Source organism: Mobula birostris, chromosome 2, assembly GCF_030028105.1.
Source record: "Mobula birostris isolate sMobBir1 chromosome 2, sMobBir1.hap1, whole genome shotgun sequence".
In the NCBI taxonomy this organism is placed as follows: Eukaryota; Metazoa; Chordata; class Chondrichthyes; order Myliobatiformes; family Myliobatidae; genus Mobula; species Mobula birostris.
The window spans coordinates 97,043,530-97,064,979 of record NC_092371.1 but is presented as its reverse complement, the minus strand read 5'-3'; the positions used below and the strand labels follow the sequence as shown (position 1 = coordinate 97,064,979).

The 21,450-nt window shown below is 40.0% G+C and overlaps 1 protein-coding gene and 1 long non-coding RNA gene across 5 annotated transcripts in view; one reads left to right on the top strand and one right to left on the bottom strand.

The window, feature by feature from the left end:
* Positions 1–21,450, top strand: part of LOC140188907 (uncharacterized) — a 146,815-nt gene that overhangs the window by 12,531 nt on the left and 112,834 nt on the right. For 2 of the 4 annotated variants that reach the window (XR_011883418.1, XR_011883419.1), the window contains exon 3: positions 7,009–7,920. This is a non-coding gene — a long non-coding RNA (uncharacterized lncRNA). Of the gene's footprint in view, positions 1–779; positions 4,454–7,008; positions 9,353–21,450 lie in introns of those variants that run through there. The other 2 variants (XR_011883416.1, XR_011883415.1) reach the window with 2 other exon arrangements.
* septin5a (septin 5a) overlaps positions 12,888–21,450 on the bottom strand; it is a 30,110-nt gene continuing 21,547 nt past the window's right edge. Inside the window, exons 8-11 of the mRNA XM_072245542.1 lie at positions 20,492–20,588; positions 16,720–16,855; positions 14,978–15,080; positions 12,888–13,279 (exon numbers count right to left, since the gene is read on the bottom strand). Coding sequence (XP_072101643.1) covers positions 13,223–13,279; positions 14,978–15,080; positions 16,720–16,855; positions 20,492–20,588 — 393 coding nt within the window. The 3' untranslated portion in view covers positions 12,888–13,222. The remainder of the gene's footprint in view (positions 13,280–14,977; positions 15,081–16,719; positions 16,856–20,491; positions 20,589–21,450) is intronic.

Here is a 21,450-nt window from a genome sequence, read left to right as displayed (position 1 = left end):
TATCTTATATATTATTTTTTTTATATTTTCTGTTATTTACCTTACTATCACAAACAAGAGAATATCTGCAGATGCTGGAAAGCCAAGCAGTACACATAAAATGCTGGAGGATGCTGCCTGGCCTGCTGAGTTCCTCCAGCATTTTGTGTGTGTTGCATTCTCTTACTGAGATTTTTTTTTGTGCTGCATCAGATCTGGAATGACAAATATCTTGTTCCTCTTTACACTTGTGTACTGGAAATGGCATTAAACAATCTTAAATCTTGAATCTTGAAAGTATCCTTGTGGGAAATCTAGAACCAGTAATCACTGATTCTGATAAAGGGTTGATCATTTGGGGCAGAAATGGGGTCATTTTTATTCTTTCAGAGTTAGGAATCTTAGAAATTCTCATCCACATAAAGTGGCGGAGGGAGAATCTCTTGATATTCTTATGAGAGGGCAAGATAGATTGGAGAAAAGCAAAGGATGCAAGGTTACTGGGGAAATAACTGCACAATTACAAGAAAGTGTCATCCTATAAACTATAGCATGGAGGACACTTGCCATATATCTTTAATAGAACTATTCAAAACAAACAAGACATTGGTATTTTATGCTTTGTAATAATCAGGATAAGTTTAAGTCTAAGTTGCACCCAGACATGAGAAGCAGAATTTATCTAGTATTGATATTTGTAGACCTACAAATTACATATTGTTGTGTATTTGATGTATCAGTAATATTTGTTTGATTAAGCATTCTTTGTTGCTTAAATAATTGATTATGATCATATGAAGGCGGAAGGAGAAGATGGCGGCATGATGCAGCGCGCGCACCTCTCCGGTGAAATGATATCGTATTTGTAAGTAGGATGCCATGCACAATTCTGATTTGATGGAGACAGACGTGAGAAGCACAGGAACATCTGGAGAAGCTTCTGAAATGCCCGGTTCGCTGCCACTGCTACTGTGAGATCGAGAATCTCCGGAGGGTCGGCCCCAAAATCCCTGGCTTTGCCTGCTGCTGGCAACCGAGGCTGAGGTTGAAGCATTCGGCAGAGATGGTGCTCGGTACTCGGTGTCGGAGGGCTGGTCGGAGGCTCGAAGCTTTCAGAGGACTCAGAGTCGGACTGTGGTCAGGCATGGCAGGGAGAGTTTTCTTCCTTCTCCCGTCTGCATGAGATGTGGGACATTCGAGAGACTTTGAACTTTTTTACTGTGCCCATGGCCTGTTCTTCATCAAGTTATGGTATTGTTGCACTGTTGTAACTATATGTCATAATTATGTGGTTTTTGTTAGTTTTTCAGTCTTGGTCTGTCCTGTGTTTCTGTGATATCACACCGGAGGAATACTATATCATTTCTTAATGCATGCATTACTAAATGACAATAAAAGAGGACTGCGTCTCCTCATAATCTAATCTAATCTAATCTAATCTAATGTACAAAGTATGTGAATAGCATACGTCACCACACTAGCTCATTTATGCTTAAAGTTATAACAAAGTTAGACCGTATTCCCAGCTCCTTGTTTCTGCTTTCAATTAAATTTATGTTTTGGAGTTACAAAACATAACAGTTGTGACATTTTAAACTAACCAAAGACAACTACCTGTGTGTTGAAGCACTGCGATATGTTCAAGTCTTTAAAAGTGCAGCACACTTTCTTTGCAAGAGAAAACCAGAAAATGAGTGTATTCATAGCATCATAAGCTATGAATACTGCATGATAATAATCATAAATGTTAACAAAACACAGAAAAGGCTGGTTAGATCACAAAGTTAGACTCACACAATTGCATATGAGGTAACTGGATTTCGCCTACTAAGCATATTGAGCAATATTTTTGAGAAAATGAAACAGCCAATGAGAAGTGAGTGCCAATTTGGCTGAGTGTATCGGATTTAAAGGCATATGATTTGTATAGAAGTTTGCCTGCTCCAACTAAACCAGCCAAAATGAACTTTGCTGATATATTGAAAGTAATACAGGAACATTTAGCACCAAAGCCATTGTTGATTGCAGAACACTTTAGGTTTCATAAGTGAAATCTAAAGGAAAGGGAGTCCATTTCAGCGTACGTGGCTAAATTGAAAAAGTTGTGAGCATGGTCAGTTCAGTGATGGGCTTAATGATGCAGTAAGCGATTGTTTAATTCATGGAATCTTATGAGAAAGCATTCAAAAACAGCTCCTAACTGAAGCACAACTTACACTTAAAAGAGCAGTTGAAATTGCTGTATCAATGGAAATAGCAGACAAAGATGCAATAGAGTTCCAGTCAGTAATGAAAGTGAACATGGATAAAATTGCAACATCTAGATGGAAGCCTGCCTGGCTGAATCAACTGTGTTCTGATGTGGCAGGGGCTCACGTACACCAGACCAATGCAGATTTAAAGGTAAAACTTGCAGAAAATGCAACAAAGTAGGTCACATGCAAAGAGCATGCTGGGCAGACAAAAATAAATGGGATGCACATGGAAGGGAAAAAGCTAAAAAGTGAAGTTGCAGCTTCAAAAAGAGACTAATTTGCATGCTGTTGATGAAAAATCTGATAATGATGGGAGTGACACAGGACTGAGTCGTCTATCAATTTACAGTATGAAAAATAACAATAGACAAGCAAAATGACTTACACCGGAAGTGAGCAGCAAATTAATTTAAATGGAATTGGACACTGGCTCAGCTGTTACAGTTATTCTACAAAATTAATTTGAACGGCATTTCAAAGATACAGAACTGAAGCCTACAGATATCCAACTCAGAACTTATACTTGAGAAAAGATAATTCCTGTGGAAATGACATTTGTAATGGTGAGATAAAACAACCAGCAAGCCACATTTTAAGTAATTAATACAGGAGGGCCAGCATCTTGGTGCCGTCAACTACAACTTGATTGGAGTTCCATCTACCATTTGCATGCCACATCCCCTGAAATATAGTCAACTGAAAGTGAATTAAGAAAGGTTCTGGATGATGCCAAAACAGTCTCCATGCCCAACAGAGGGCAAACAGGTGTCAGTGCCAACATCTGTGCTTCTGATTGGAAAGCATATTGGACCAAGGAAGGGCCAGGCTGCTCAGCAGAATCGCAAAAATGACGAAAGCAGTGGTCTGACTACAACAGTTTATGTAGGCAACATATTAGAGAAAGCTTCTGATATGTTAATCAGGCAGTTGCTTGTGATATGTGGCTTGGTTTTAAGCTGGAAGAGAGTTCAAGAAGTTTTAGGAAAGTTGCAAACATCCAGCTTTTGTAAGTAAAAACAACCGGAATCTGCTCTGTGTGCATGAAGGTTATTGCATGAAATTCAAGTGAGAAACAAAAACCTGCTCATAAAATTAGATGCAAAGACCAAAGACCAAATGGAAGACCAAACAGAAGGGAGTCAATGGAGATCTGAAAACAAAGGATTCATCACATGATGTTGTGAATGAGGGAACCGAGAGGAGTGATCAGATCATAAGGGAGCAATAAAAAGATTAATAAGAGAATATTCCCATGAACTAAATGCACCTTCCCAAGATCAAGATGGACATCCTAGAAAGAAGAAAAGGGAAAAGAAAGAGAAGGATGACATAAGTGCTATGGAAATGGGGCCTAATTTCATGAGAAATTAGCAAACACAGAGATACTGACAAGAAACTAGAAAAAGAAAAGGCAAGACAAAGAAAGACAAGAAGTTGAAAAGGAGAGACGAGATAGAAAGAAAGACCATGAGTGAGACTGTGAAAGGGATCATGAGAGAACCAAGGGTCGGGAAAGGGAGGTCAACCGATAAAGGAATCAAGAGTAGGATAAAGAGAGAGAAAGAAACTGGGCCCAGGACGGAAGCAAGGATCAAATGAGATCCAGAGAGAAAAGCTGAGAAAAGGAGAAGAAAGGTGTCCAGAGCAGTTAGGACCACTTCCTACAGTCTTAAGAGTCAACTCCTACAACCACCACAGAGAATGCTCCAGAACCTAAGAGTGTTTTCATAGCCACAAATCTCGCCTGCCAAGCAGAGTGAACACCTTGTCAGGAAAAACATCATCCCACAAGAGTAAAAAATCCTCTACAGCAATTAAATCTTTAAGCCTGAATGGGACAATTTAAAATTTACTATGCTGTGTATGTCTATATAGCAGCTGTATTATGTAGCATACTGTATATACTGTATACCATGTGTATGTAAGTTGAGAAACATGCTATATGACCCCAGCATCTGCAGATTATTTTGTGATTACTATATTGAGTTGGTGATTATAGCTATGCAGGGAGTGTTGTGTATTTAATATAACAGTAATATTTGAATAATATGGTAAATACATTGTTTGATTAAGCACCCTTTGTTGTTTAAATAATTAATTATGGTTATATGTACGAAGGATGTGAATGGAATACGTCATCACACCACTGTGTCATTGTGTCTACCTGTGCGCCGTACTTAAAGTTCGACCATTATTTCTGGCTCCGTTTATATTTGCTTTCCATTAATTTAATGTTTTCACAGATCTTGCATCAAATCAATTTAATTCTTATGTTCTCTGAAACATGCAGGTATTACTGATAGTACTGCCACCCAAAGCAAGGACCGGCTATGGTCCTCATCATGGTCATCATGACTCCAGTATTTCTACTATTTTTTAATGTTTCTTAATTGTACATATGATTTCTTTGTGTTCTATCACTGAGCAGCAGTGAACCATCTGATTGGCCTATCAGAGTTCTACTTGGGAACTAGTTGACTTGAACAGCATTTCTGATCTGGCTATTGTTCACGATTGCACTTAGTAAATAATTTTTTTTTAAATGGTGGAGAAGAGCTGGGGCATAAGGCCTGACCCAATGCGGGCCTGGCCGGGGCTGTGGGAACACCTGACACTGAGGTTTGATGCCGATGCCTCTCCAATCTGAAGCCTTACTCTAGGGAACACCCTGGTCCAAGACTCCCCTAAATCCCCACTCACCTGCCAGGGAAACCTGCTCATCATTCAGCAGACCCCTAAGACCAATATGGGAACAACAATTTGCCATCCATTCCAAAGGAATCCACTCCAGGTCTTCCAAGTCTGTCCTTAAGCGATCATTAGCATTCCAGTCCATGCGATTCCACTTCAGGTTTTCCAGGACCTACCACATGCAGCCTCTTACCTCGGAAGTGTGGTAAGAGGGCTGGCCTGCAGGTAAAAACCAAAACAGCGTGGGTTCAAGACCCCCTTTCTAGCCTTGAACAAACTTGGTGAACAAAGGACAAAGCTGACCTACCAAGAGAGACTTGAGCAACTGCTGTATGCTCTGTTTCACGGAAACGTGGCACACTTAACTGTGTGGTACAAACCAAGCCCTTCACAATTCATTTGGTGTTCTGAGGCAAAGTTAGAGGTGGGGGGGGGGGGTGCCTTCTTAATCAGCACCTCATGGTGCTTGGACATGACGGTTCTGCAGAACTTCTGCTCACCCAGATTGGAATATCCAACCCTTACATAGTCATACTTTATTGATCCCAGGGGAAATTGGTTTTCATTACAGTTGCACCACAAATAATAAATAGTAATAACACCATAAATAGTTAAATAGTAATATGTAAATTATGCCAGGAAATAAATCCAGGACCGGCCTATTGGCTCAGGGTGTCTGACCCTCCAAGGGAGGAGTTGTAAAGTTTGACGGCCACAGGCAGGAATGACTTCCTATGACACTCTGTGTTGTATCTTGGTGGAATGAGTCTCGGGCTGAATGTACTCCTGTGCCCAACCAGTACATTATGTAGTGGATGGGAGACATTGTCCAAGATGGCATGCAACTTGGACAGCATCCTCTCTTCAGACACCACCGTCAGAGAGTCCAGTTCCATCCCCACAACATCACTGGCCTTACAAATGAGCTTGTTGATTCTGCTGGTGTCTGCTACCCTCAGCCTGCTGCCCCAGCACACAACAGCAAACATGATAGCACTGGCCACCACAGACTCATAGAACATCCTCAGTATCGTCCGGCAGATATTAAAGGACCTAAGTCTCCTCAGGAAATAGAGACGGCTCTGACCCTCCTTGTAGACGGCCTCAGTGTTCTTTGACCAGTCCAGTTTATTGTCAATTCGTATCCCCAGGTATTTGTAATCTTCCACCATGTCCACCCTGACCCCCTGGATGGAAACAGGGGTCACCGGTACCTTAGCTCTCCTCAGGTCTACTCACATTGGAGTTCACTTCAGCTAACCTGCCCACCTTCACTATTGCTGCCTACCACACATGAATGTGAAGCCTACGCTCAACTATACTCTGTGGTTAACAGCACAGAAGCAGAATACCATGGGGCCCTCTTCATCATTGCAGATGATTTCAACCAGGCCAACTTCAAAAGTGTGTTAAGGAAGTGCTACCAGGACCTCTCCTGTCCCACCGGGATCCCAAACACCCCTTGATGGTTGCCATACCACCATCAAAGATGCCTACCAAGTCACACTCCACCATTCCATTCCAACCCCCACCCCATTCCTTTATCCACTCTTTGGTAAATCTGACCACCAAGCTGTTCTCCTAGTCCCTGCGTACGAACAGCAGTAGAAACAGGTGAATCCATTACAGAAAGTCATACACTGGTGATCTGAGGAAAGAGATGAACTTCTACATGAAGCCAGCAGACTGGTTAATGTTTAGACTCAGCTGTCAGCCCAAATGCGTATATCTGCACCTGCACAAACATTATCAGCAAGTGTGTTGAGAACTGTGTGGCATAAGAGCATAACATGGGTGTCCCCAAACCAGAAATCGAGATTGATGAGGGACATCCACTCCCTACTAAAGGGTAGGACTCCAGCAGTCAAATCAGGTGACCCTGACCTTCTCAAGAAATTGAGATACAACCTCCACAGAGCTATCAGAGATGCTAAGAGATTATACTAATCCAGAATTAATCCCAGACCATTCATCATTTGTGGCATGCTATAATGGGCTACGGAATAAAGTTGGAGAGCATCACTGGCAGCAGCACATCCCTTACTCATGAGCTAAACACATTTTTCTATTACTTTTCAAACAGAAAGGGACTGGTATTTCACCACCTACTTCAAGAGCCTCCAATGCACCTGAAACCACATACTCCTGTCTACATCAATGCTACTGACACTGGGAGTTGAAAGCTTGAAGTTCCTGGGAGTGAACATCACCATAGACTGAACTGGTCCAATGAACTAGATGCCATGGCAAATAAAGCTCACCAACCTCTTTAAGGCATTAAGTGGGGAAAGAATTTTGACATGTGCTTGTCAACACAGCTCAGCACATCACAAAAAACAACCTTCCCTCCATGGACTTTGTCTATACTTTTTGCTACCTCAGTAAAGCTGGCAACGTAATCAAAAACCCCACCTACCTTAGAGCTCTCCTATCGGGCAGAAGATACATAAGCCAGGTTTCTGGACAACTTCTATCCCACTGTTATAAGACTATTGAATGGTTCCCTAGTTCAATAAGATGGACTTGGCCTCACCATCTAACTTGTTATGACCTTGCACCTTATTGTATACATGCACTAATAATTTCACTGCAGGTGTCACACTATCCTGCATTGTTTTACCTTGTACCATCTGAATACATCATGCAATGAATTGATCTGCAAGGCAAGCTTTGTACTGTACATTAGTAAACCGATTCCAGTTCCAAAGTCATTGAACTCAGCCAAATGTTCTTCAATGGAGTTCAACGGAGAGAGAGAAAGATTACATCATTGAACACTCATTTGATGTCAGTTACTGTGCATCTTGCTCATTTACTCAGTTTCCTTAGAAGTTCCTTGGGCAGCACAATGGCGGAGCTGCTGATCACAGCTCTGGTGACCTGGGTACAGTACCAATCTCAGGTGCCATCTGCATGAAGCTTGCATGTTCTCCCTGACTCTATGGGCTCCTCCAGGTGCTCTGGTTTTCTCCCACTCTCAAACATACACAGAGAGGTAGGTTAAGTGAGTTTTGTAAATTGCACTAGTGTGTAGATGAGTGGTAGGAGTTGTTGCGAAAGTGGGGAGAATAAAATGTTACAGTGGAAATAGTGCTTAATTGTCAGCAAGTCAAACAGACCATTTCAGTGTTCTCTCTCCATGACTCTGACTATCTATCCGAAGGCATCCTCCAGGAATCCTCCCAATCTTCTGGGAAAACAGAGATCCTCCAAAAACCACAAGGAAATCTCCCAAACAGATGAGTTTACAATTTTTGCAGTTTCCATTGCATTGAATGTTTTTCTCCAAGCATCACACAGCTATGGATAAACTAAAACCTCTCATTAAGTAGAAATACTTACACGAGGGATGATTGATAAGTTTGTGGCCTAAGGTAGAGGAGTCAATTTTAGAAAACCTAGCACATCTATTTTTTCTACATTTACACACTTAGTCCAGTGGTCATGGAGCATATGGATCCCTTCTTTGTAGAAGTTGGCGTCTTGGACCTCCAGAAAGTGGTCCACAGCAGGGGTGATTGATAAGTTTGTGGCCTAAGGTAGAAGGAGATGAGGAGAAACTTCAGACTTTCTGCATTTTCACTCAAAGAGATGAACTGCATGTGCATATAATGAGAGCTGTATGACTCATCTCCTTCTACCTTAGACCAAGAACTTATCAATCACCCCTGCTGTGGACCACCTGGAGATCCAAGACACTCTTGTTACATGCATGTGCAGTTCAACACTCTGAGTGATAAATGCAGAAAGTTTGAAGTTAATAACGTATCTCCTTCTACCTTGGGCCACGAACTTATCAATCACCCCTGCTGTGGACCACTTCTACAAAGAAGGGATCTGTATGCTCCACGACCACTGGACTAAGTGTGTACATGTAGGAGGGGACTATGTTGAAAATTAAATGTGCTGGGTTTTCTAAAATTGACTCCTTCTACCTTAGGGCACAAATTTATCAATCACCCCTCGTAAAGTATAATTTCTTATATTATGGGTGATTCAATTCTCATATGTGTTTGTAAAAATCACTCTGGAACTGCCATACTTTATTGAAGTATAAACATACTCACATTTTGTTTTCACCCACTTTCTAAAGATACAGTATTTTCCTGGAGATTCATAAGGAATTACTAGTGTTTCATTTATTCCTGGCTGAAAATAACTATAGGAAAATTGTTAACACTGACTACACTACTGCATATGTATTATATTTTTATGTACAAGTTTTGAATTATACACATTCAATCTCAAGGATTTTTTTTAATGTGAATGCAAAAAGAATTGCAAAATCCTAAATTATAATGCAAATCTTATGCATTTGGGGTCGAGCGATAAAGTTGTTTCCTGAAGTCAACATTCTTTTATAACTAAGTTCTGATATCTTGCTTTGTTATACAGTATTCTTAATACAGCTTGGATCTTTCTTTGAACTTGCCTCCTTTGCCGATGCTAAATTAGAAAATGATTTTTGATATATAGTATATGTATACTGTCTGGGATTCTGACTCATTTCAGTGCCATCTGCTTAACTTCTTATCAAAGTCTATGGATTCTGAAAATCAACATTAAAACAACAGTTGCTCTTATTTAAACGCAAAAAACAGGAATTCTGCAGATGCTGGAAATTCAAGCAACACACATCAAAGTTCTTATTTCTTTTTTTTTAGCTCTTGTAGTAATTCTATTATTTTCTGTATTGAAACAGTCAGTTCCTTCATTTTTCTCGCCTGCAACATACTTGGCACATAATCTTTTCCCTTTATTTCAAAAGTGGCGTAAATGCAAAAGCTGAATGCTGACTGCGAAAGGACAGCCAGACAGTGCAGCAGCATAGATGAGTTGGCAGTTTTTTTTCATGCATTTTATCTCATCACCCTCCTGGAGCTTGACATGACAAGCAAGTGTTTCTAATAGATTTTAAGACTTTGCAAAGCTTGACAGCAGTTGTCACTTTCCTTGCTGTCCCTAAAACACACCAATTACTAGAATAAGGACAACATTCTGAATACAGAAGTTAAGGGTTACAGTTGGGGATAAAATTTCAATCCATTTAATCAAATACAAGTCTACACTTTTTGTGAAGTCTTATAGTGAAAATTATTGATAAACAATATAATGGTTGACAATGTATTTGGAATTCCTATGCTAAACAAAATCAAGATTCTAATTTATTCTGGGTGGTACAGTAGTCTTTTTGGAAATATATTGAATCTACATTAAATAATGAAAGTAAAGCTATGTACATTGTCTCTATGGGGGTTTATAGCACAGAGCACCTTCACAAACACATCCTGTTACCGAAAGATGAAATAAATTTTAAGAACACAGGAAACCTTTCTGACAATGACTAGTGCTCTTCACTGAGTAAAAAGTGCAATTTTTGAATCCAGTATTAACAAATTTGTTTATCATCTTTTGCGTTACAATTTATATAATGTCATATCAATTGAACTGCTCATCAGGATCAATCCACAGAGTCTTGGCTTGGTTGGAAATACCTCGAAGATACCATTGGTAGGCACACTGTGCCAAACTCTTCCAAATTAGAACTTGATTGGACTTTTCTTACAATACACCTTCTTTTGAAATCTACTGCAAAATCAGCAGCACGTTACAAAAGAAGAATGCCCTGTTATGGATATACAGATATTAAATGGTTATAGAAAAACTGAAGGTGAACTCAGTTCGAATTCAGGAGCATCAAAATCTTCAGCCTCTGAACACGTCAACCCAGTCTTTAATTGTAGAATCAAAATACACAAAATGTATAAGCTGAGAAAAGCTTAAACTTTAAAACAGGATTTCCTTCTGAAAATGGGCATAGAAGATCCAAAGGACAGGGAATTTTCCTGCTGTTCAGCACAATATTGAGACCTCAGCAGCATCACTGTGTTAAACCATAGGACATTAATCTCTTTGCTTTATGTGGAACCATGGGATACCTGTTGTGTTTTCCTACAGTACAACCTTAAAAGTGTTTAATTGGATGTGCATCTGAAATATGTTAAGTGGGTGAAATTCCTTTTCCTTTTTAACCATACTTGGTATAAACAGAGGAACAAGAGAAGGCCATTCATGCTGGGATCTGTTCCATCTTTCAATGATCTCACAATTCTAGTGAATGTGTGCAGACCTTTTTCCAAGGCACTCAAGAAATGGAACAAACTGACACTTATAACCACTTCCACCTGGAGAAGGCTTCTGGAATTGGAACAAGATTTGTGTAGAAATTTGGATTATTACATATGCTAGTTGTGTGATACGGCAATGTGTACAAGTTAGACTCTGCCTCTGACATTTTGCCTCATTGAAATAAATTGAATTGATTGAAGTTGGATAAAATATATTAACTGCATTTATTGTCTAGGCTGGCCAGTGGTGTACTGGCATCCTCGCCAGACTTCGAGGTGAATTGTATCCGGTTCAGATCTGTCTGGCTCCTTGCATGCTTTCCATCCATGCTAGGTTGAGAGTCAGGCTTGCAGCTCAGCCTCATATAACACAAACAAATGCTAAAGCAACAACTATGTGCACCTCAAGGTTTGGATAGGGACAACAATTTATTATACAGACAGCCAACAACAATTTTGTGTCCTTTGAAGCGCCAACTGGATTTGTTTGAATAAGTGTTTCAGAAGTCAGAAGCCAGGAAAAAAGCCATAGAAAAGAATTAATCATTCTTTGACATGACACAAAACATTTCTGTGAGAATCTTTATACAAAAAGTAAGTGGAGGGGCAAGGTGTTTTGAGGAAGTGGGGAGTTTGCTGAAGGACTTGGACAGATTAGGAGATGAGCAAAGAAGTAGCAGATAGAATGTAGGAAAGTGTATGGTCATGCACTTTGCTAGAAGGAATACAGGCCTAGACTATTTTCTCAACTGGGAGAAAGTTCAGAAATCAGAAGTGCAAAGGCACTTGGGAGTCCTTATGCAGTATTCCCTAAAGGTTAACTTGCATGTTGAATGGGTGTTAAAGAAGGCAAATGCAATGTTAGTATTTATTTCGAGAGGACTAGAATATAAAAACAAAGACGTGATGCTAAGGTTTTGTAAAGCATTGGTCAGTCTGATAGTTTTGGGCCCCTTATCTAAAAGATGTGCTGACATTGGAGAGGGTCCAGAGGAGGTTTATGAGAATGATGCAGCAATGAAAGGGTTAACAAATGAGAACCGTTTGATGGCTGTGCATCCATACGTGCTAGAGTTTAGAAGAATGAGGGGGTATCTCAGTGAAAATTATTGAATATTGAAAGGCCTAGATAAAGTGGATAATAGGGAGAGAATGTTTGCTATGGTGGAGTGTCTAGGACCAGAGAGCGTCATCTCAGAATAAAGGCACATCCCTTTAGAACAGAGATGACGAGGAACTTCTCTAAGCAGAAGATGATGATCTGTGGAATTCATTACAATAGATGGCTGTGGAGGCCAAGTCATTTGGTATCTTTAAATTAGAGGTTGATATGTTGATTAGTAAGGGTGTCAAAGGTTATGGGGAGAAGGCAGGTGAACGGGGTTGAGAGAGATAATAAATCAGCCAGGATGGAATGGTGGAACAGACCTTCTGGGCCAAATAGCCTACTTCTGCTCCTATGTCTTATGGTATTATATACAATGGAAGGCAAACCAAAGGTTCTCGTTACCAAGCTTGCTCATTTCTCAAACTTTAAAGAACCGAGGGATATGAGATGGTGCTGGTAAGTGACACGGAGTTAAATTTTTTTATTTTCTAATGATGAAGTTGAAGGACAGGCTTTCAGGCTGATCAGCGCTTTGTGCGATTTGGTCCTGGAATGTCCACAAGTTTTTCCAGTCTCCTGTTGTAAACCAGGCAGAACTTTGGGCAAATGGCAGAGAAAAATGCAAGCTATAATCTTTGCCTTTCCCCCAAGTTTGTCAATGTGTACAAAATGATCACTGCTCATGTGCCCCCCGCCTTTAATAAAAGCCCACTGCCTGAAGTGAGACACATTTGAAAACATTTATTAGTAAAGAGTATTTTCCACATAAGCATTCTGACGTAGATATGCCTCTGAATGTTCTTAAATTGTACTGACAAGATATTAAATACAAACCCAAACAAACAAGCAGGATATGTAAATTACATGGTGGCACCATACAGGGTAGGTCAGACACAAGGTGACCTTTAAGCTGTCTCTAGAGTATAACAGGAAACGCACGACACATTCTGTGCAGTGCAGTTCCCCAGGGCTTGCCCTGTGCCTGGTGTCACCTTCCTCATTCCCATCGGATTTGGCTGAAGAGGTGAGTGTTTGTTCTTTGCTCAGTTTCAGTCCATCAGTCACTGGTCTTGCATTTGCTGTTGCATTCTTTGCAACATTTCCTGCATTCGCCGGAGCTGCAGAAAGGAAGATAGAATTACTGAGCTGCATTGGGTGCTGCTGCACATTAGTAACAAATAGGAGTAATGCTTTCTCCATCATTGACCACTGCACGCTAATTCAGCATCCACGCATTCCTTACACTGGGATAATGAGAGCCCAGGGTTTGAGAACAGTGATAGGCAGAAAATGAAACATCCAAGATAGCTGAGTAGATAAAAATGCATGTTATATGAACATACTACAGCACAGCACAGCACAGTTCAGGACCTTCCACCCTTGGTGTTGTGCCAACCTTTTAACCTACTCCAAGATCAATCTAGCCCTTAAATAATATTTACTTTCTATGAGGACTAGATGATGATATGAGGAATTATCTCTTATCTATGACATGCAGGTTCCTTAGTCACAACTTGGTTCTGTTGTCAAGTCAGAGAACGAAGAGTAATACTTTACTTGCTACCCAAACTTTAAAGTTGGTATGTGCATCAACGTGATATTATCAAATCTGTCTGATTTTTACCTTTTAGAATATAGAACAAATATGATCTACACCTGATCTCTGAGCAGATTTCCACGTGCCCCCTCTGCAAATGATGTGAGATCTCAGAGTCAACGGAGGACAGGCTGCTAGGGAAAATGGCTGGTGGAGCTCACTCATTGATTTTGGGACTTCCGCATTTGTGTAAAGTTCTGGAAACGTTCCAGCACTGTCCTGCAGCCAGCACTAAGCAGGAAAGTTTGAACGTCAGTCATAGTGAATTACATCTCTTCAGCCCATGATGGTGATGCTGAGTACGATAGCAAAGTTAATTAATCCCTTCTGCCTGCACATGATCCATATCCCTCCATATTCATGTGCCTATTGAAAAACCTCAACCACCGTGTGCACACATAGAGCAGTACAGCAATGGGCAGGTTGCTTGGTCCACTGTCAACCAGTTCCACCATCACCTCAGCATTACATTGCAGACTCTTATCACTCCTTCTGTGACGGCCCTTTAAAGCTCACCTTAAAGCTATAGTCTCCTGTATTCAACATCTCTAACATTAGGAAAATATTCTGACTGAACAGCCTATGCATAGCTCTCATAATAGCTAATACCCTCTCATCCAGGCAGCATCCTGGTGACCCATTTCTGAAACCTCCCCAAAGCCTGCATATCCTTTCTGTAATGGGGTGACCAGAACTGAACACATATTCCAAGTGCAGCCTAAATCAAGTTTTACACAGCTTGATGATTCAATTTATCTGTCTGGATGGCCCATGAAAAAAAGCTTTTCATTATATTGCAGTACATGTGACAATAACAAACCAATACCTATACCAAAATCAAACTTATATTCTTTAATGGGCAAGAATCATTTCCAGCAGAAAGTAGAAACGGCAGTTTCTTATGGCCAGACAAATAGTCATTACAAGACCCCACTACTCAGGGCACTGAGGATGAATTCATGCCAGGAAGGAACAAAATTTCACTATCATTCCATTCGAATGGTACTGCCCATTGTTGGTGAATCCATAATCATGGTACTCATGGCAAAGTCTCATGGATTGATTAACAAATGATTACTTCCTGTCATCTCTATTGCAAACAAAATCAAATACTGGTCACAGTCATTCTTGATGGTCACAGATGGCCACTGGAAATAGACTTCACACTTTCATAGACTATTCAGCTACATGATCTGAACTTGGCATGTCAGACACTCACCTCTTCATCCTTCATTTTGATCAGTTTCTCTGTCTCTGCATCTGGAGTTGGCACTGGTAGTATGGGGAGAGGACTTTCTGCTCGGTTTTCCTGGGTCAATTTACTGTATAAATAAAAGTAAGGAAAATTCAGTGGCTTTTATTAGCTTGCTTTTCAATTTTATTATGTCTCACTGGAAATAACAGAAAAGTCTCTGATCTTTGAAGTCCACACTTTCATGATATCAATAGGAACTAAATGAAACTCCCAAAAAAAAGTGTCACCAGTTTAACATGAAGGGTTGTATAGATCCCCTGCGAATATCCCACCCATATTGCAAAAGAACTTCAGGGCCTCTCACTGGTCTTTTCAATTATCTGGGAAACCATGAGAGGAGTTCTTACAAGAAGTTCTCTGAACTTCTTTGCAAACAAGTGGTGGAAATTCAAAGAAATGAGTTAATTGACTGATACAGATATTACTGGAAATTCGACCCACTCAATGCCTAAGAATGTTATTTTTGTTGAAAAACCACATCTCTGTTTAAGGCATGAGCCACATGATGTAGCTGATGCAGTATCTATGGCATCTCATCCATGCAAAATATAATTTGATATATTTTCAATTAAAAGGTGAATTATGATGCAGGTTTTCCCATTGCTCTTGTCAATGCTTAGTGAAGTTAAAGCAGGAATGTGACAAATTATGATGAGTTGCATTTGGGTCACTGCCCATGATAAGACTAAGACTAATAAAATGCATCAAATGTAACTAATGTCAGCATGATGAAATTTGTACTTACAATGGATTAAACTTAAATGGGCCACGCTTAAAAGGGGCAGCTGCTTATTTGGAACAACTCTCAAAGAACATTCACTAATTGAGAAAATAACCAGGATTCCCTTCATTTATTTGGGACACTATGCCACTTAATTGGGGCAGAAAATTATTACCTAACAGTTTCTAGCTAGCATTAGTCATGTGTCCTTGCATGGCCGTTTCACACACCAACACAACACCATGTTTCAAGTGAACAGTTTTTAAATGGCAGCAGTTGTGTGTGTGTGTGTGTGTTCAAAAAGCAGTAATCTTTGTCACTGACAGTCAATAAGAAATAAGCAGTAAGACAATTCAGAATTATTTTGCTCATTGCAGTTTCAAGCATTCAGGCTTGGAGATGCCGGTAATGTTAGAAACTATGAAGGATTTCAAGATTTGACAATCATCTCAAATGTTACAATGATAATGAAGATTTGGAGGATGCAATCATCAACTGCAGTATGTGAAGGCAGTCTGTCATCTGCACTAGGTGGCTGTGCTGTTCATTTACAGTCAAAAGAATGCAACATGGATGAATTCCTCCATTAACAAGTATTAGGAAATAATATTTTTATAGTACTTCAGTAGTATTGGTAGTGTTCTAATTAATTCTACATTTCATTTGAGTACACAATTTGTTACTCATTTTGTCTTTTCTATACCTTTTTAACTATTTCCATGAAATTTCAGCTAATGTGGCTGCCAATTAATTGAGCCAAAATGTACTGGTCCCATATGTCTCATTTAACTGTAATCCATTCTATTTCACTTTAAGATAGAAAGCCAACACAAGAACCAGGCTGGTGAATAGTTTCTGTGCTGTCACTAGTGGAAAAGAGACCACTGTTCCTGCAGTAGCACCAATCAAAAGGACAAACCTTAGTTCCCTGACAGAGTTAGTTCCCAGATGGGAAGGTGAATGCAAGAGAGAATGAAACAAAAACCTGGTCATTTCCTGGATGCATCTAGCTCTGAAGTTCTCATAGTGTATGTCCCAGGTCACATCCTTCAGGTCTTGCATATGTGTTCGGATCAGCATGTTCCGCAGTTTGACGAAGTCACAGTGTGCCTGGTTCTCCACTGTATGTACCATAAACAAGGAACCGAAAATTATTGCTCTATTCCCAACCAAATGATAGGTTTTCAATTTGTTTTACACTCAGATCAAGTAATGGGAGGATCTGCAAGGTGATTAATGCAGCAGGAGCACACTTTCTATCACTTTACAAAGCCATAGAGGAGAGCTTTATGGGGTTTCACTCAAGGAAAGCTGGCCCACGTACTGGACTTAAATACTTTAATGCATGTCAACTGAAATTATAGAGCTATGGTTCAAGCCACACTGGCAAATTGGAGCTCAAACATTATTAGTGCTGCCTCAGAGGCAGCATAACGCTGAACAAAGCCAAAGACTCAGCAAAAATTATTCAATGTTATGAAATGCCTGGTAGACAATCCCACCAATGACTCTGAAAAATGGTCAACAGGAAATATAGCATTGATGAGCTATTGCCCTTCAACATTGCCTTATTGCCTTTTATTTTGCATAGTGAATTTCATTTTTAGCATTTTGCATGTCAGATTTTAGATATTGCTACTATATTAAGTTGCTTCTGACTGGTGGAAGATAGAAGGTAACCCCAAAGTATCAGCATTTATACTTTTGACATGCTGACACTGAGTAGTGGAGTCCGCATGAGAAGCCAAAAGGCCTGCAGCAGCTTCCACTTTTTATATTCTTAAGCTCCAACAGTTAAATTAGCTTATAAGGGAAGTATGGCACTGAAAGGCAAACTTGAACAATCCTTGAAAATGCTGTGTAATTAACCACTCTTTCCCTTCAAATCGCAAATCATCTAAAACTTTTTTCATGAGAGTCATAACTTAGAATTACTTTATCATGAATGTTGCATTGACACTGTGCTAAAATGTGTGCGACTTCTGAGTGTGATAACGACTTCAGCAGTAGTTATCTAACAGTGCTATTGAGATATTTAAACATTTCAAGGAATATGCTTTGCAAAATATAAATATCAATATCAATTCAAAAGTAATAATTAATTAGTATTTAAAACACTGCACAATATCATTGGTTCACGGCAGGTTTTGCATTTTGTGATATCTGTATGACTGGAAGGTTAAAAAATAATATTCCTCTCAATGGATGCAGGTTTGGGTGCAATTTGCATTGTGTGTCCAAGGTGAAAATTGTACTTTGACCTTTAACTTATCCTGTTCAATCTCATGCACACCCAGTTGCAGTTCCTTGAACTACAGTGCCTATGCAAAGTATTCACCCCACCCCCACACCACCACCCCCCAGAAGTTTCCATGTTTTATTGTTTTTGCAACATTGAATCAGAGTGGATTTAATTTGGCTTTTCTTGACACTGATCAACATAAAAAGACTTTCATGTCAAAGTGAATACAGATCTCTACAAACTGATCTAAATTAATTACAAATATAAAACACTAAATAATTGATTGCATAAGTATTCACCCCTTTCATTATGACACACCAAATCATCATTGGTGCAGCCAACTAGTTTTACAAGTCACATAATTAGTTAAATGGAGATCACCTGTGTTCAGTCAAGGTGTTTCAATGATTGTATTAAAGATACACCTGTATCAGGAAGGTCCAACTGCTGGTGAGTCAGTATCCTGGTAAAAACTACACCCTGAAGACAAAAGAACACTCCAAACAACTCCATGAAAAGGTTATTGAAAAGCACGTCAGGAGATGAATACAAGGAAATTTCCAAGTCACTGAATATCCTTTGGAGTACAGTTAAGTGAGTCATCAAGAAATGGGGAAAGAATATGGCACAGCTGTGAATCTGCCCAGAGCAGGCTGTCCTCAAAAACTGAGTGACTGTGCAAGAAGTGGACTAGTGAGGGAGGGCACCAAGAGACCTATGACAACTCCAGAGGAGTTACAAGCTTAGTTGCTGAGATGGGACAGACTGCACATACAACAATACAACAACTGTAGCCTGGATGCTTCACCAGTCGCAGCTTTATGGGAGAGTGGCAAAGAGAAAGCCACTGTTGGGAAAAAAAACACATGAAATCTCAGCTAGAGTTTGCCAGAGGCATGTGGGAGACTGAAGTCAGCTGGAAGATGGTTCTACAGTCTGCTCAAGCCAAAACTGAGCTTCTGGCCATCAGACTAAACACTATGTTTGGGGTAAGCCAAGCATTGCACTTCACCAAAAACACACCATCCCTAACGTGAAGCATGGTGGTGGCTGCATCATGCTGTGGGAATGCTTCACTGCAGCAGAGTCAGGAAAGCTTGTGAAGGTAGAGGGTAAAATGAATGCAACAAAATACAGGGAAATCTTGGAGGGAAACCTGATGCAGTCTGCAAGAGAACTACGACTTGGGAAAAAATTTGTCTTCCCGCAAGACAATGACCCCAAGCATAGAGCCAAAGGTACACAGGAATGGCTTAAAAACAACGAAGTTAATGTCCTGGAGTGGCCAAGTCAGAGTCCAGACCTCAATCCAATTGAAAATTGGTGGCTGGACTTGAAAAAGGCTGTTCACTCATAATCCCTATGCAATCTGACAGTTTGGGTGGTTTTGTAAAGAGAATGAGGAAAAATTGCAGATATGCAAAGCTGATGGAGACCTATCCACACAGACTCAAGGCTGTAATTGCTGCCAAAGGTGCATCTACTAAACACTGTCTTGAAGGAAGTGAGTAATTATGCAGTCAGTTATTTTGTTTAATAATTATAATAAATTAAGACCAATATGTAGAAACTTGTTTTCACTTTGACACAAAGTCTTTTCTGTTGATCAGTACGGAAAAAAACCAAATCAAATCCACTATGATTCAATGCTGTAAAACAATAAAACATGAACACTTCCAAGGAGGGGTGTGTACTTTTTATAGGCACTATACACTACCCAATAATTCTAAACTTTGCCTCTGAATGATACAAATGGGAACTTGTCCGTACCTCTTCCACCTATTATCATTCCCTTCTTCACGCCCCAGATTTGGATATTGATGGTATTAGATCAACATACTGTATGCATGCCCCTTTTTTATCTGTTCCCATTTTGTGAGGTAAAGCAAATATTATATCTGCCATGGTGAACTGATTTTGTTGCTTTTCTTTGATATTTTCCCCCTTGTGCCCGAACTGCTGCTGTCAAGTTACACTGTAGTTCTCCAGGCAGATCAATCCTTTAGTTACCAAATATGTCGATGCTAATGTGCAATTGTTTATACGGTGTCCATGGGTTATTTCATGGGAATGGTATCTGAAATTCATCCACACATGAGCTTGGATTATTGAATATCAGTAAAGTGAATGGTTTGTTCCTTTTCCAAGCAAATTTGTACAAAGGTTATTGATACCATCCAGATTGTTGCCTTAACCAAAGTAAGATGAGTGGGAATTAATATGAGATACTATAATTTTTTTTATCTTTGTTCAGTATCAGGCAATTTTCTTATGGATAATGGTACCAGATCCACTAAAAATGCCCTTTAGTTTACATTTACACACCATTATTTTGTCATCTATAATTTCTTTAAGTTTCAGAACAGACAACATTATGTTTGCACAAAATTCTGCTTAAGGAGAAAGTAGGGCATTTGCTCCTCTCCTGAGTGATTTAAATGCCAATATCTCCTAGCCACTTTGGACCAGGGCCAGGGTTAGACTGGCTCCCCTTCTGCCCCCAGAACCTGCTCACCTTCTACAATGCCCCAGGGATACAGTCGCCCACGGACCCTCTGACCTCGAGCCTCCACCACTGTATTGCTGCCGATAACTGCAAATGGAATGCTCTCCTACAATCAAGAAGATGCAGGATATTGCATTAAATATGAATGATGAAAATGAAAGGTGAATGAAGTGCAGTAGAACTCCCTACTGAAAGATACTGTCATGATATAGGACCAGCACCAGTGTAATAAAGTCTTATTTCATGGACTGACTTGTCCTAATTTCTCCCAATATGGAATCAATTAATAAATATAGCTAGAACAGGGAAGAAATCAAGGAAGATGTTCCTGGGTTTATTGGCAATCTGGGCCATAATTATGGAATTTCTCACAAAACTTTACTTCTACCAATAACGATCAGCTCAATTATCTGTTTTTCTAGAAGAAACAAATTTCCTTCCTAATTTGGTAAATTCCTTGCAATGCTGTAATCCTTGTGGCTCTTAGAACACTACATTATGGCAAGACCCTAACAGTAATTTGCATCCTGGGCCCAGGCAAATCTAATGAAGGCTGGGACTGAGGTCCTTATTCAGCTCTGGGAAGACTGAATTGGGAAACCTCCCTTTCTCCAGACAAGACTTGAATCAGAGCTCTTCCGTTAGGGCTGGAGTTAGCTCTGCAGTAGCACTACTCATTGCAACATTCCTCTGCAAGACACACAAGCCTGCAGCTGCTGGAATCTGGAGCATCCAACAATCTTCTGGAGGAACTCAGCGTGTTGAGAAGCATCAGTGCCCGTGGGTGGGGAGAAGGAATTGTTATTTTGACCCAAAATGTCAACAATTCCTTTCTCTCCTCTGATGCTGCTCACACTCCTATATTCCTCTAGCATATTCTTTGTTGCAACATTTCCCTTCCCCGAGACCTGCTGTTAATGCATCTATATACTGATTCTTTCTAAAAGGACCTCCTTTTCTGCCACCTT